The sequence below is a fragment of the Mirounga angustirostris genome, unplaced genomic scaffold, assembly GCF_029215605.1.
Source record: "Mirounga angustirostris isolate CCGP_5_RB_7025 unplaced genomic scaffold, mMirAng1.0.hap1 SCAF_4, whole genome shotgun sequence".
In the NCBI taxonomy this organism is placed as follows: domain Eukaryota; kingdom Metazoa; phylum Chordata; class Mammalia; order Carnivora; family Phocidae; genus Mirounga; species Mirounga angustirostris.
This window is the reverse complement of record NW_026991712.1, coordinates 122643016-122660476: the sequence shown is the minus strand read 5'-3', so window position 1 is coordinate 122660476 and position 17461 is coordinate 122643016. Positions and strand designations below refer to the sequence as shown.

The following is a 17461-nucleotide window of genomic DNA, read 5'->3' as shown; positions in this document are numbered from 1 at the left end:
GGAAAGGGAGGGAGAATCTCAAGCAGACTGCGCTGAGTGCGGAGTCTGACATGGGGCTCTATTTCACGACTCTGAGATCACGACCTGAGCTAGAACCAAGAGTTGGACATTCAATCGACTGCACCACACAGGCACCCCAGAATCATTTACTTTTAAATTTAGACATATCTTTTTTTCTCATAAGACCAGCAATTTGGAATGTTTCCTGTATGTCAGCTCTTTTTCTAAAAGCTAGTACCATCCTTCTTCCTTTATCCTACAGGTTTGTCAAAGGCAAACTTGAGGAACTGACAAAATTTGACATTGTATATTGATTGTTGTGTTAATCTTTTTTGTAACCTGTGTTACTCTCACAGCTGTTACATTTGTTTTGGGCGGCAGTAAATCTCTTCCCCCTCCATTAGGATAAAGAGAGATAAAATACTTTTAAAAATGGAAATTCATAATCAGGCAACACCTGAGAGATTGTGAATAAATTGAGTACAGACTCAATTCAACAAAGAATCATTGCCCTGTCTACTTGTCACAAAGTACTTCATGACTACAAGATGAGTAATAATGTCATTTTCCACATGTGGCTTATATTCTAGTAAATAATTTGATCCATTTCAGATGAAAAAGTCTTTGATAGTTTAGATATTTTTTGAAAGAACAGTTACCAGCTTTGAAAATGGGGAACTTAGACATATTTGGTAGTTGTGTTTCTACAACTGTGTTGTTATCCAATATAGTTAGCCATTCTTAAATATTCCCAGAAAGTAAAAAATTCATATCGGCCCCTTATTAAGCCCTTAGTGTCAGCATTGGTGGTTCAGTGGTAGAATTCTCGCCTGCCTTATTAAGCCCTTAGTGATACAGAGTTTTATATGACCCTAAATCTCTCTTGCTGCTGTTTGAACCATATTCTCTTTCCTCTCCCTTGTAATTTATCTTCATGTGCTTTTAGAGACTCCTGTCTCTCTCATCCAAGATCTGTGCTGATACCTATATGCATGTAGATGGGACCTTGCAGAACTATTCTGGCCCATCAATTTAGGTCAAATCAATAAGCCACTGTCAGCTTTTCAGAAGCAAGATCCACAAAACTGATAAAACAGAGCAATCAGAGAATTCAGGTCTTCAGCCGTCATAAAGCAATGATTAACTGGTTTGGCTGTAATTTAGTCTTATGTCCTGGATTTTCTACCGTGTATGTTTCTAAGGTATACGTTGTGCAGTAAAATTATCATTCCTTTCATTTTTTGTTGTGGACTGTTTCATAGGATATTAACTTCAATACTTTTCTCCATTTATAAACCCAAACCTTTTCTTTCCTAACAGGGCAAGTATATTAATTCTTGGCTCTAATCATGATTTTCAAATACATCTTTTTTTTTCTTTCAATCTTTAGCCTTATGTTATTTCTACGTAGTTCAGTTACTCCATTTCTCTAAACTAGTTCTTTTTTTCCTTTTACCTTCTCCCTATCTAAAGTAGACTTAGGAAAAACCCTTTCGGTCCTATTTTAACTCTTTTCTGCTTCTTAATCTGAATTGCTTTATATTTACTTTGCCTGCATATTTGATGTCCCAAATATTAGTTTTCTTAAAGATTTTATTTATTCATTTGAGAGAGAGAGAGAGCACACACAAGCAATGGGGAGGGGCATAGGGAGATGGAGAAGCAGACTCCCCGCTAAGCAGGGAGCTGACATGGGGCTTGATTCCAGGACCCTGAGATCATGACCTGAGCCGAAGGCAGACACTTAACTGAGCAACCCAGGTGCCCCTCCCAAATATTATGGAAAAAATATTGTGTCTTGGGTTTTGACAGTTCCTGAATATTTGTCTTGGGGTAATTATGAAGTAAGACACTTCAATAGTATGAAGAAAAATTTGTATCAAGAGAACTACTAGGTTTATTTATTTGGCAAGTGTTGAGCATAGAATACACATTTCTTGAAACATTTTTCCACAGATAACGATTGCTTAATAAAAGATAATCGTTATTTTTAGATGTTGCATAAAGGTAAATTTAATGAATACATATTTTTGCCTTCCCAGGCTACAGACTCTTTGTAACTAGAGTTCATTCAGTGAACAATGAGTGAGTTCTTGGACCTGGGTGAGGGAAGTACTACCCTTAGCTTAGCATAAATGGATTCTATTGTTAGTAAGCACTACCATAGTAAATTGAAGCATTCTGTATGTGTTTGTTGAAATTTTCAAGGGTAGTTCTTAAATATGTTTATTAGCATTTTATTAGTGCTGTTTTGGGGTCTCTATACTCAAATGACAAAGGTAGGCAGAATGCTAAGTCACTTAATCTGGATGCTTGATACGACACTCTGATAACTCTGGGACAGAACTTTGTAAAATAAGGTTTAGATTTGAGATACAATTCTGTTGTGAATTGCCATGTTTTCTAGTACCATTTATAGGATAGTCTTGAGTTTTGAATCTTTTGCCACATAAGTTACATTATGAAACTTTTTATCATCTGTTGCTCTAGTATTTTATGTTATCTTCCCACACCTTTTCTTGTTTTAGAGATTTACACAGAGAGGAATCAGTTAAATGCTCCTAAATAAGGGCAGATAGCTTTGTGGGATGCCATACTTTTCCAGAGTCTATGAAAATCTTGTGCCTAGAAAAGTAAGATCATAACATTCAAGAGTATGACCAGGTGACCTTGAATAAATTGCCTAACCTTCTCCATGGCTCAATTTTCTCATCTGTAAAAGGAAGATAATCATAGTGCCTACTTCCTGGGGTTGTGGTAAAGATTAAATAAGATGATCCGATGATCCATGAATGGTGATTAGCATAGCATCTGGTACATAAATGCTGAATAAGTGTAGCCTTTTATCATTATCAGATGCCCTGTTGGGACCTGTCTTCACTTATGGAAGAAATGTTAATTTTGAGAAACAGCCTCTGTGTTTATGGCTTCATCATTAGAAAAACATGCCTTCTGTAAAGTTGCTAAACTTCAGCTCTGCAAAATTCCAGAAATTCTGATTGTCTTTCAAAAGGGTTTAATTTTGCCACTTACAAGTTTACTTTCATGTTTTTCATGATGTCCCAATATTTCATTGATTTATCTTTGAAGAAGATCGATTCCCTTTAAACTTTTGATGAACAAAAGGTGAAAAATGTGTGAAATTTACTATCAAAAACACAAGCAAACAGGCTATAGCATGTTGCAGGAAATTTTGTGCATATACTAGAGGTCATTTTATTACCTACCATGAGTCAGTTATTATGAATCTTTCCTGGTGCTTAGCTAACAGATCACTAATTGTAGTATTGTTAAGACCTATTTCAGTGGCTAAATACATACTAATTAGTGCAGTGTCGAGAGATACATAAGATGGTGTGACTCTAAACCATGTTGCTCTGTCCTTTTCGTTTTTACTCCGATTCCCCACTACTCTCTAAGATTTGATTCAGAGGCAGTCATTTGACACTTCTGTAAAAAGAGTGTGATGCTTTTGACAAATGTTAATTGAGAAAGCCCTGAAAGCCTGGCTGCATTGTAATCAAAAGAAAATTACAGAGGTTTAACAAGATGTCAGGCAAGTGCTTTACAGAGAAAGATAGACAGGTTTGAATAGGTTTCTGCAGCAGCTGGCTAGGCATGATGTTTGACTAATGTGCACGGCATCTCTCATATGGTCAATAAATTATGCCCTGGAAATAAAACACATGATTAAGAAATTTCTCTTGAGATAGAAGGGAAAAAGGTGTAGAAAGAGTATGGTATGCATTTGTTGACCAGAAGAAGCTTCTCACTCCTAAAGAACTGGAAACATGTGCATACACTACTTTTTGTGATGGACTTAGGATACTCTGTCAATAGTGATAGCATTATATAAACAACTACTTATGGACCAGAACTTAAAATGATAAACATATCAGTGATAATGTGAACTTGTTTTCTAAGTTTTAATGTTCTGGTTTGTTTCTTACATTATAGAGAAAGCATAAAAAAAGGTAATGTTTTTATCAGACTACTTGAAAAAATAGTGTTTTTTTTTAATTTGCTGTACTCTATTAGTTTAAATTTAAAGCATCACAGATAGAAGGTTTCAAGAGCCAGTTTTCTATAAATGTTGATAAAACTTTAGTGTGATCACCTAGTAGATTTTAAATGATAGCATTGAAGTTTTACTGACAGAATTTGGGTTGTTTAAACTAATTAAATGGCAATTAATGAAGGAAACATTAAGCTACATTATTTTTTTTAACCTAGTAGATTAAACAGTTTGAAAGGAATGCTGGAAATTTTTTTAAAACAATTTCAAATGTGTAACGGCAGTTCGTTTTACGCTCTCTATAAATCGTCGGTATGGTTTGTAAGGTTGATTTCAAATTAAGCCTGATTTGATCTAACCTGTTACCTTGCATTATAATCCTCTGACCAGAACTAGTCGCTTTTTCTACTACATTTTCAAATGTAAATATGCCTAACGAAGCCTCAGATGTTTTCTTACTGACACAGCACAAGCATGCCGAGCTTATCTTCTGTTTGGATCTAATCAGGCATGCTCAAAAATCTCTCAAGCAAGAATGGCTGCTGGGTGGAAAGATGTCACAGTATTTATTTTCCTGCAAGATGTAGAGTGGGTGACTTTAAATTTTCTACTGTCCTAATTATATGTAATTGTCAGATTTTTATTGATGCTTTGAATTTGATTATTTATAGGATATGAACTTATATTAAAAAAGAATTTTTCTGTGTTGTTTCATAGTAACATATACTTGGTATAGACACTGAAACTATTTAAAACTGTCCTTCGGTTTCTGTTGGATGATAAATGATAAAATATACTTAAGCTGCATTATCAAATATGTCATTGAGATGTAGACTTAAGACAATGAGAGTCATACAGAAAACTCTATAGTAAAGCCTAAACTTCCCTTCCTTAGCCAACAATACGAATAAATTGGAACAAATGAAGGGATTTATTCTTTCTCCAACCTTACTGGTGTTCTCACTAATTCTCATGTTGCTGGTTTGGGGGTAGTTGGATGGGGAGGGGTTTGGGGTTGTGTGTGTCCCTATACATATTCACGTGTGTGCCTGTATGTGAGTGCAAGTGTGTGTTTGAGATTAATATACTCATCTTTTCTCCGTAGTGCCTACCACAGCTGTGACAATAACTTCTTCAGCTGAGCTGTTCAAAACCACAGTATCAACCACAAGCACTACTTCACAGAAAGGCCCCATGAGCACAACTGTAGCTGGATCACAGGAAGGAAGCAAAGGGGCAAAACCACCTCCAGCAGTTTCTACAACCAAAGTTCCTCCTGTAACAAATATTTTTCCCCTGCCAGAGAGATTCTGCGAAGGCTTAGACGCGAGGGGGATAAAGTGGCCTCAGACACAAAGGGGAATGATGGTTGAACGACCATGTCCCAAGGGAACAAGAGGTAGTTCTTGTAAAATGCCAAACGTACATTTTTACATTTTGTGTGAATAGGTTCTGAATTACACTGAAGTGACTTCGAGGAAAGAGAGACATTTACGATAGCTCATTTTGTTACTGTTTTTGTTAACTTTGGTAATAGCGCATTGGTAGATAACTTAAAGGCTCATAAATGGTGAAAGTTATTTAAGGTCAGGCCCTGAAGTACCTCTCCCTCTTAAAGACCTAGGGTCGAGCCTGACATTTTTTGCCCATGGACTCCAGTGAGGCTTCCTTACAGCTGCCTTTCTCATTACGAGTACCGTTTTGGATGAGTCCCAAGAAAATCAAGGGCTTTTTGTTTGTTTGCTGTAAACGTCTGATATTTCTATGCTGACTTTATATTTACTGTTTATAATCTGCATTATACCCTGCTCTTTGTCAGCTATTGTCAACCACTTCCATTAGCGTTTATTCAAAATTTAAATGCAGTGTAGTATCATCGTAGCTGATTTCCCGAATGCATGCAGAAAAATGGTTTCAATTTCTGTTGTAGGAACTGCCTCCTATCTCTGCATGGTTTCCACTGGAACATGGAACCCTAAGGGCCCTGATCTTAGTAACTGTACCTCACACTGGGTAAATCAGCTGGCTCAGAAGGTTGGTTGGAACCTTTTAATATGATACACATTGGTGATTAAGGGCTTTAACGTCTAACATAAATAATTTAGCTTTGTATGTTAAAACCGGCTTCATCGCTCTTTGTTCAGTATTAAAAATAATTATGCATAGTTTTGTCTGTAAACTATTTATTCAAAGTTTCATATGTTTTGGGGCATGCTGTTTTCTATGTTGAGCTTTTTAATGAGTAGATACTTGCTTAATTTCTTTCTTTTTAATTTCATTCATATTCAGTTTGTTCTGTTTCTTTTGATGTTTTAAGACAAATGGTCCATCGGCCTAATAAATCAAGTACCATTAAGTTTGAAACTGAATCCACAGAATGCAAGCAGATGTTTATATCACAAGATGATTATGATAGAATAAGTAAAAACGACTTTAAAAGGCATTAGTAACTTTAATATTACAATGCAGTGCAGTGACATTTTAGTTTCTCCTTCGTCATCTACCTTTCTGAAATGCAAGCAAGCAGTAGATAATAACTCCCAGTATCGTACTGATTACATTCTGATTTAAATTTCTGGATCACTGGAAAAAATAAATAAGATTTTTAAACAGCAGTTTCAAATGGTGGCAGTGAAATGAGAAAGCTGTCTGAAACTTTAAAAAGGATTTCTGGTTTTCTTCTTTTCTTTTAAATGTCTGGTTAAGAATTTTTGTGTGCTGAGAATCTAAGAACCTTTAATCATCTGAAATGAGGAGAAAGTTATTGGTCTCAAAGTTGCAGGTTTTGACATATTTGCAAATGTGTCTCTCACCACAACAAAGATACTCAGGAAAAGAACAAGAAGCCGCAAACAGGACAAGAAATCATACTGAGATAATATAAATTGTCATTTCAGATCAGAAGTGGAGAAAACGCTGCTAGCCTTGCCAACGAACTGGCTAAACATACCAAAGGGCCGGTGTTTGCTGGGGATGTGAGTTCTTCAGTGAGATTGATGGAGCAGTTGGTGGACATTCTTGATGCACAGCTGCAGGAACTGAAACCTAGTGAAAAGGATTCCGCTGGACGGAGTTATAACAAGGTAGGTAGGAATTTCCTGTTATTTAATCAGACATTTTGTATGGCAGCTCTTGATTCCTCTAGCAACGGACTGCCAAACCTCTGGCCCCCTTGACATATACTCAGAAACAACATTTCTAATTTGGTCAAATTTCCCAAGAAAGAATTAACAGCTGAGAAAGGAACAACATGGCAAAAAAAAAAAAAAAAAAAAAAATTAAAATCTCTGAGGGAGATTTTAGTTGGTGGCAGACATTGCCTGATTGTGTTCAGTACTCCCACTTAAAAATGCATTATCTGCATTTGGAGAGATTATGTGTTATACATCTCATATAATCTGTACACTAATACATGCAACTCTTATGTTTCCACTAAAATTGCGACGCATAGGGGAATGTCAGCCACTGTAATGCTTCTTTCAATTGCAGGTTTTGGGAGAAGGGCAAGTTTCCCTCTCTAGGAGGATAGTGTGTTAGTGCTATTAATTTTTCCTAATATGACAAAAATTCAGTAGTTATTTTAACCATACTATAAAATAATCATAGGAGATTCATATTAAGCCAAATCCAGGGCTAATACGGTGTTATAGGGTTAAAAAAATAGACATTTTTGTTTCTTTTAACCACATATTTTGTCTCTGGTTTTATTGTGATACTTTGGATTAGGACACTTAATAAAATGCAGCTATGAACTATAAACATGCAGTTTTGGCAATCGGTATAAACTCATAAAAATCCAGAGGACTACCATGCATAATAAACTTTGAAATCAGGAATGCCAGCCTAAGTTTTGAGGATTTCTTTTTTCCTCACTTTCAACAGATAAAATCTAACCTCTGATTTTCTTTTCTTTTACTAAAAAGCTCCAAAAACGAGAGAAGACATGCAGGGCTTACCTTAAGGTATCTCTCCTGTGCTGTCACCCTGCTTTCTCCCTTCTTCAGCTACCTGCCACGCTTTATCATCTTGCTGCATGATCCAATGTATTTCAGTCTTTGATAGTTATATAATGTGCCCCATATCAGCTGTACAAATGTTGGCTCTTCTCAGGTATATTACTCTCAGAATAAGCAAATAATTTACCTTTATAATTTTTGCTCTTTTTCCATTCATCCAAACATACAAGAATTTTAATGAAATATCCTCTGAATTGGAAAGTAATCATGTAGTCTCTCTGTTTCCTGTTGTCATCTCTGTGGATTAAACAACAACATGAGTGAAACAGCTATGATATATTCTTGGCAGTTTATCATATCAAAGACTGTATAGTCATAATGTATGTGCATGAAAAAGTCACTGCTTTCTTATCTCTGTGGTGTACTCTTAAATAAAATAGGCTTTGTCCTGAAATTTTTAGGAGTCATTTCTAGAATCAGGTTAATATGGGGATGGGTTACTAGAAATGAAATATAAATAATGTGACAGTGTTATCAATGTATGTTCTATGTTGGTTTTTATCAGGCTAATAGAAACAGAAAGCCACTGTTGGGCTCAGAATCCTTGTTCACTCCGGCCGGTTTTTCTCCCTGGTATATCCAAGTAATAGGAAACATGCTGAGGCGAACAGTGGACTATGCCATGCTAGTTCTGTGGGATAGATCAGAATAATATTACCAGCTTGCGTTTTGTTTTATTATGTGAATTTTAGACGTTTTTTGGGGGGTGATAGTTATTTTCTAATCGTTCTCATCTGAGGACCGTATCCTTAGTAAATCCAGCCTTAAAGAACTTACCCGTATACATATGACAACAAAACAAAAGAAGCTTGTAGTTTTGTAGAGTAGAGGTTATTCAAAAGCCATAACTACCAGTTTTGGTTGGCAAGCTCTAGGAAAAAAAAAAAAAAGAACGGCACGTCACTAGTTCGTAATAGACATTGTTGGACCTGAGAACTTTACAAGAAAAGGTGGTAGGAAATTCTGTTTTTAAGTAGTAATATTCTGAATGTTCTTTTTAGCCTGTTTAATGAGGGCAAAGAAGTAACTGCTGGAGTGTATAGAATTTGTCATATTGAAATTTTCAGTTCACCTTTAAGGTATTAGTTAATGTGTGAAATGTAATAATTGGTATGTTGCCCAGGACATATGCTCAGTGGGAAAAGAATAGCTTTTTTTCTTTGGCAGGGAGAGACTACTTAAGGAATATGATTAGGCTAATGATCATTTTTGATTCCACTAGAAAAGTACAAACGATAATAAATAAGGAGCGTTTCAAATTAATAAAAAGCATGTCATCAGCGAGTTATGTGTATATGTAGTAAGTTTCAGCATGACCTTAATTTGTGACCAGTGTCATTTTCAGTATCTCTCAAATGAGCTTCTCTGCTGAGATAAGACTAATAAAACTCCTTAAATTACAAATCAGAAGCTGACTTACACTATGCAAATGAAGCGAGTTCCCACTTTGTGACAGAGGATTCATTTGTAACTTAGATTAGAGACTCCAGTCTGTATTTCTTGGTGGCTAATGAATCTGGCCTCGGCAGACCAATTTCTGTTCCACTCTAGTTAATGGTTGCATCAGTATCACTGTGAACATTTTGACTATTCTACCTCCCATTAGAGAGACAAAAAAGCCTTTAACGCCACTTGGAAGTATCTTCCCCTGCCAGGAAGGTCGTGGTGGCGCACAAGGCAGACCGAACGAGGATATTAAGATGGATTAAGATAATTAATCGTATTCTGACAGTAGCTTCAAACAACTTTTCCCTCTGCTTACTTCAATATCATACCTCAAACTAGTAATTTCTGTTGTTGTTCTTTGCACAATGTATGTTCTTTTCCCTCAGTGATTACCAGTAGATCAAAACAATTTATATATGGTCTTAATGACATATTATAGCTAGGTAAATGGGATAGAGTAAATAAACTTAGTGATTTCAGCTATGCAAGGCATAGGCCATGAATAACTATAGTATCAGTACAAAAGCCTGTCTTCAATTGCTTAACTGACTGGGTTTTATTTTTTATTTAATGTTATTTTGCATGGTAATAAACTAAACCTAAACAGATGAACATGTACAACTTGGATGTTTATGAAGACTTTATTCTACTTTTCTTAAATTCATTAAAATCTTTCATTAAATTATTTTCATTAAATTATTGGTATAGGCTTTAAGCGTTTCGATCTCTTGATTCTTTTAAAAACGGATCATTGTTTATGAACCAAGGTATACTCTCAAGTGTTTTCTAGCTGGACAGGGATTTAGGAGAGTGAAATATTCACAGATAATATAAAAACCTTGAAATCAACTTGGTTTTTCCCCAGTGGTCATAAGTAGACAATGTTACAAGGCATAATTCTGGTTATTATTTTAGTTCAGGTTCCAAAAAACAGTATGGTGTAACTTTCAAGCATAGGTATCAAGCTATTCCAAAGACATCAGTGTTTTCTGTTTAGAACATTTAAACCTTGAGGTTATAAATAGGAGACACCGTGTATGTACCAGTAATACCTCAGGGCAAGAGCTGACATTGGTTGTGTCTCTTTGACAATCGGGATATTGTTAGGTAAGTATCAACAAGCCATCTTTTCACATTTACCCTTTATAATCAAATAGCAGTCTGCTGATCTGCAGTTAGTTTTATTTTGAGATGGTAAGATATGTTCCTAGTTGGCCAGGTATAGGTGTTCAAGTGTTCTTCCATCTTGAAATAAGAGTAAATCATCGTGACAGATAAATACTACAATTGTCACTAGTCAGTGATTGAAAATCGGCTTGGTACTAAAGCAGTCGAAACTAATGGTAGTTTTCTAATGGATGCAGGCAATTGTGGACACAGTGGACAATCTTCTGAGACCTGAAGCTTTGGAATCATGGAAACACATGAATTCTTCTGAACAGGCTCATACGGCAACAATGTTACTTGATACATTGGAAGAAGGAGCTTTTGTCCTGGCTGACAATCTTGTAGAACCAACCAGGGTCTCAATGCCTACAGAAAATATTGGTAAGTGAATCCATTTGTCAGGGTTAATTTTGATTTAGAAGATACATGCGTCAGAGAATGGTGCTTCCCTTCTGAATCTGTTCTTTCCCAAGGCCAAACTTCTCTTTTCTCAAATTATTATTGATCCCACTTCATAAAATTAATGCAAAAGCTGAAATCTGTCTGTATCTTTTAAAAGTTGGTTTTATGTAGGTTTTTTTTCCCCCAACTGAAAAATCATTAAATGAAAGAAGCTTAGAGTACTTAAATGCCAGAATATGGATTGCGTAAGTAATGAAAGTGCTTGCTATGGAACTGTGGCAAATGCTTTTCCATTTTATATAATATGTTCCTAATGAATTTAAATTACTTTCTGGAATGTGTTCTCCCAGTCAAATATTTTAGACACACAGAATTTGATCCAAATGTTTATACTAAACACAACTGCCTTCAGGTGAAAATGTGGTCAGCGAACTACATCTCCCATAATGTAGACTATACATGCTTCATAGATTGCAGAATAGCTGCAGATAGTTTTGAAGCATTTAAATTTAGAATTTAAATGCTGGCCATGAGAGGAATTCAGTTTTGATGATATTTGAAAAAAAAATACAGTAAGTACAGTACAATTATATTCATTTAGGCTTGACTGATTTAGAATTGTTGGTTATTCAGAGAGGTTGAACTCAAATGAGATTTATAATGTCTTAGTAAAGTAAAAAAGTTTCCCAAGCATTAATGTAAAGAAAAGAAAAGCCAAAAGGGAACACAGACGACTCTTCCCACCGAAAGAGCGCACTGGCACAGCAGATACTGAATGAGGTATTGCTCTGTGAGATACCGTATCTCATTGCCTGATTGTGCCTGCCTAAATCATGGGACTTTGTATTTTAAAATGCAGAAAATAAAGATGTATAGAATCAGATTATGATAAATGAATTTAAATTCAAAACCTTAAGTTTATTTTAAATAACTGAATTTTTAGAAAGAAAAAAACTATTAAAATCATGTTTTATGTACTGTGAGTTTTGGGGATGATAAATAATTCAATAACTTCAAATTAAATGAAGTCAAGATACATAATGTGGCTGGCTGTGATCTGGGATACCAGTCATAGGGAAAATGATGCTCTACCATAGCTTTAGTAGTAATACAAAATGAATAAAGCTCCCTGTTTCTGTCTAAAGCTTTCATTATATTTGGTTAATTTATTTGCTGGTCTCATAAAATTCCTAGGATGTACATTGAGCAGTTCTTCTCAAATTTTCCCAGCGATATAACTGTAAGGATAAAAGAGTATAAACTTGATCATCTTAGAGGATGAATCATAGAAAGTATTATCTGAAGTGGCATGTTTTGGCCTACATTTGTTTTCAGAATCTTCCAATGGCTATTTTTAAAAAACACCTAATATTTCCCTCCTACATCCTCTCAAAGTGTGCAAGAATATTTGATGGGCCAGGGTGACATGCTGTGCCCCCATCAGCTTCACATATGTAGGACACACTATTATTAGATATCTGAGATATTTCTACACCAGTTTGAGACAGTCTGAAAATGTAAATGTCCAGGAATATATTTTTTCTAAAACCTGTTTTTCAGAATTCTAAAGGATCAATCTTCACACTGATTTTTTTAAAAATTTTAACAAAAAAAGATGCGGCACCTGGCTAGGTCAGTCAGTAGAGCATGTTACTCTTGATCTCGGGGTTGTGAGTTTGAGCCCCACATTGGGTGTAGAGATTACTTAAAAAACTAAAAGAGTCTTTAAAATTTTTAAAAAGAACATTGTGAGTAAAGATTCTTATAGAATGTAGTACACATTTTACTGACTTCTCAAAAATAATGCCCTAACTTACCATATGCATGTAGATTACCCAAGAATTATCAGTACGAAAGTCATTTTACATTTTCTAGCATAGTTATGTCTTTGTTTTGTTTGTTTCTAAAATACAGTTTTGTGGCAAATATCATCCATGATTTAGTATGAGGAAAGCATTTACCTTTTCTCCTAGAACTTGTTTTTTTTTTTAGACATGAGGACTAAAATAGCCTATTATTCCTTTATCTCCTCACTTTCCTGAAGCTCTTATCTAAATTTAGGGCATGGCTACAATATCTTAGGTTATTAAGACAATTTGATTTACTCCTTAGTGATTTCTCCTTGAATCCCTAGTTTAACTTCATTGTGTGATTTACCCTTATAATACATGACCTCATAAAAATGGTACAATTATATCTGTTATAAATATATCTGATTATAACTTTTTCAAGTCAACTTGGAGATATAATCTATATACAATACAAGCAGTTGTCGTTAAGTGTGCAGTTGATGAGTTTTGAAAAATGCACACTATGTGACCAACAGCATGGCCAACATTCTGTCACCCCAGAGGAGCCTTTTATTCTCTTGCTGTAGATCTCCTCATACCCCCAGCCCCAGGTGACCACTGATCTGTTTTCTGTCACTGTAATTTAATTTTGCCTTCTCTGGACCTTTAGGTGAATGGTATCATACAATATGTACTCTTTTTGATCATGCATTTTTACACAGAATAATGTTTTTGAGATTCATCTGTGTTGGTAGGAGCATCTGTAGTTCAATCCTTCTTGTTGCTGAGTAGTATTCCATTATAAGGAAACACCACTATTTGTGTTTTCACTCTATTAGGCGCTTACATCATTTCCACTTTTTCACTGTTATTTGTAATGCTGCCATTTTCCCAAGTGGTTGTACCATTTCATACTCCTAACTGCTGTGAGACTTCCAGTTACTCCACATCCTCACTAACATTTAGGATGGTCAGTCCTTTTAATTTTAGCCATTTGAGTGGTTTGTAATGTCATTGCATCCTGGTTCTATTTTGCATTTATAGAATTGCTAAGTTGCTTATTGCTGATAACTATTCAACTCTTACGTGCTTATGGGCCATTCATGTATCCTTTTGTGAAGTGTCCATATATTTTGCCCATTTCTAATAGGACTGTTTTTCTTCTTAATAATGAGATTCTTAATATATTCCTTATATAAGTCTTGCTGGATATATGTACTGTGAATATTTTCCCTCGGCACGTGACGTTTCTTTTTCTTTTTTTTTCTTTTTTTCTTTTTTATTTATTTATTTTTTTATTTGAGAGAGAGAATGAGACAGAGAGAACGAGCACGAGATGGGGGAGGGTCAGAGGGAGAAGCAGGCTCCCCGCCAAGCAGGGAGCCCGATGCGGGACTCGATCCTGGGACTCCCATCCTGGGACTCCAGGATCATGACCTGAGCCGAAGGCAGTCGCTTAACCAACTGAGCCACCCAGGCGCCCTCTTTTTATTTTCTTAATGACATCTTAAGAGGAGCAGAAGTTTTTCATGTTGCTAAAAAATTACCCACCTTCAACAATGTCTAGTTAATCCTATTTCACTCATTCCTTTCACCATTATATTTTAAAGCAAATTTTAACATGCTATCATTACTGTAAATACCTTACTATGCATCCTGTGCTTTAAAAAAAAAAACACGTCATTTTCATACTTTTAAAAATTAACAAAAATAGGTTCAAAAGATAACAAAAGTATGTTTAAATTTACTTCATTTTTGTAAATTTGTTAATACTTAATTTGCTTTGACCAGGATACAGACAAGTCCATGTGGTACATTTGATACGTTGCTTAAGTCATTTCTCTCCACATCTTTTTTTAAAAAACATTTTCCTTTTTTTGAAGAAATTGAGCAGATGATTTGTACTATGAAATTTCCCACATTCTGGATTTGGCTGTTTTCATCCCCGTTGTATCATTTTACATGACTGATATATACTGTAATTGGATCTAGAGCTTGATCAGGTCAGGTTTAAGTTTGTTTCTTCATTTGTTTTCTCCAAGAACTTTCCAATGCATCCTGCAAAAAAGGCACGTGTTAGGTTGTCTTTCTTTGTGACTTTATGATTGATTAGGTGGTTTAGGTGTTGTCAGCCTAATCCATCCATTATAAAATTCTCTATCATTTATTTTCCCATTTATTTTAGACTTAGTTATATTGTGGTAACAAAAACCCCAAAGTCACAGCCGCTCACAACAGCAAAGGCTTACACTCCTTCAAGCCATGTCACCATTGAGGCTCGGCTTTGGCTGTGGGACCTGTCATCTTTAGTCAGCTCCATATTGTTTGTAACTTGGATTCAGGCTGATGGAGCCTACCTAGAATGTTGTGGATCTTCTGGCAGAGGTCATAATTTTTCCTATGTGTTCTCTTTTCTTCCTCTCTCCTCTCATTGCAGCCACTACTCGGTAATGAATTTGAAAAATACAAGGACAGAAAAATATATTAAAATACTATCTACAGCATTGGTTGTGAGGGAGGCTTTCCTATGAATGAAGTGTATTCAGTGTCAGGAAATCTGTTGTACAAGGCATATATTATTTCAAGCATACAGAATATATAGGTACAGAGAATATCATAAATAATTTGTATTCCGGAGCGCCTGGGTGGCTCAGTTGGTTAAGCGACTGCCTTCGGCTCAGGTCATGATCCTGGAGTCCCGGGATCGAGTCCCGCATCGGGCTCTCTGCTCAGTAGGGAGTCTGCTTCTCCCTCTGACCCTCCTCCCTCTCATGCTCTCTGTCTCTCATTCTCTCTGTCTCAAATAAATAAATAAAATCTTAAAAAAAAAAAATAATCTGTATTCCAGTCACCCAACTGAGCCACATCTTAGTATTGTACCTTATTTGCTTCACATTTGGGGGGGAATAAATAGTTACCGATAATGTCTGAGTCCTCTGGATCCCCTCCTACTTGATCAGATCAAGAAGGGTGTAACCTTTCCTTAGGAAGCTTTTTTTTTTTTTTCTAATTTTGCTCTACAGCTATGTACATTTAACAATTGCTTTTAGTGTTCTTAACATTAATGATTTCACACTACAGATGTAGTTGTATAATTGTCCCTAGCCATTATATTTTTATACTTATGCATGTTAATATGTGCATCTCTAGTTCATTCTTTCATTTGATCTAAGATACATCACAATTATTTAACTATGCCAATGATAGGTTTTTTAGTGGCTTATGCTTTTTTGCTAATAATAAGGAAAACAGTGAAGGTTTTTGTATGTCTTTGTTCTCATATGTATATGCCTTTCTAGACATATATGGATACACACACCTAGAAATAGAATTTTTGAATGATGGAGCATGCCCACCTTCAACTTTATTAAATACTGCCAAGTTCCTTTCTAATATTGTTACCAATTTACATTCTCACCTGTTAACACCACTGTTCTCTCCCCATCAGTCTCTTTGATAAATAACACTTTGTTATTGACATATATGTTATCGTTCTAATGGGTTGAATTGATCACATTATTGTTTTAATTTACAGTTCTCAGATTACTTAATGCCTTTTTTGGGTATTTTAGATTGCTCTCCTGTGAGTTTATTCTTCACGACTTTTACTTATGCATCTGTTTCTCTGTAGCTAATGCATCTGGACACTAATTCTTTGTAGACTATATAGTTTGAAAACGTTTATTCTGTGCATGCCTTCTTTTTTTTACTTTGTTTATGGTATCTTTTGTTTTACAGAATAATGAAGTCAAATTTATCAATCTGTTCTCTTAGGGTAGGTGCTTTTGGTATCTTATTTAAGAAATACTTTCCTTTTTGATGTCTTCAAGAAAATTTTCTCTACAGTTATACCTGTAACTTTATAAATGATCTTATATAAGCCTTCAGAAATGATAAAACTTTGCCTTTTTATAATTATGTTTTAATCTACCTGGAAATGATTTTTGTTTGTGGTATGAAGGAAGAAACTAATTTGGTTTTTGTTTTCTGGGGGTTTTTTTGTTTTTGTTTTTGTTTTTTTTTTTTGATAATGCGTTGTTTCAGTACTTTTAGTTCATAATTCATTCCTTTCCCCAGTGGTTTGTAAGGATATCTCTTTCGTTTCTATACATGTTAGAAGTGTGTTATGCATTGCTCCTTTTGTTTTTGTTTTGATAATATTATTATCTGGTGAGTTCTTTCATTTCTGCTCCTGGAGGAATTGCCTTAGCTGCTTTTGGCCTGTCTTTTCTGTATGAATTTTAAAGTCAGTTGCCAAGTTCCACAAACTCAAAAATCTTTTTTTTTTCCCCAAAAAGTCTTGCTGGAATTTTTATTAGAATTAGGTTGAAGAGAGGGTAACACACCATAAGAGACTCTTAAGTATAGAGAACAAACTGAGCATTGCTGAAGGGGAGGTGGGTGGGAGATGGGCTAAATATGGATAATGGGCATTAAAGAGGACACTTGTGATGTGCAGTGGGTGTTGTATGTAAGTGATAAATCACTAAATTCTACTCCTGAAACCAATATTACACTGTATGTTAACTAACTGGAATTTAAATAAAAAATTGAAAAAATAAAAAATAAAATATTATAAAAGAAGAATTAGGCTGAGTTTGTAGATTGATTTTGAAAGAAATTTC

General features: G+C 35.2%; 1 protein-coding gene across 12 annotated transcripts in view; it reads left to right on the top strand.

Moving 5' to 3' along the window:
- ADGRL2 (adhesion G protein-coupled receptor L2) overlaps positions 1-17461 on the top strand; it is a 192125-nt gene that overhangs the window by 143709 nt on the left and 30955 nt on the right. For 8 of the 12 annotated variants that reach the window (XM_045897319.3, XM_045897320.3, XM_045897318.3 and 5 more), the window contains exons 6-10: positions 5121-5414; positions 5946-6049; positions 6913-7098; positions 7939-7977; positions 10842-11025. In XM_045897319.3, the coding sequence (XP_045753275.1) occupies positions 5121-5414; positions 5946-6049; positions 6913-7098; positions 7939-7977; positions 10842-11025 (807 nt within the window). The remainder of the gene's footprint in view (positions 1-5120; positions 5415-5945; positions 6050-6912; positions 7099-7938; positions 7978-10841; positions 11026-17461) is intronic. The other 4 variants (XM_045897321.3, XM_045897328.3, XM_045897326.3 and 1 more) reach the window with 1 other exon arrangement.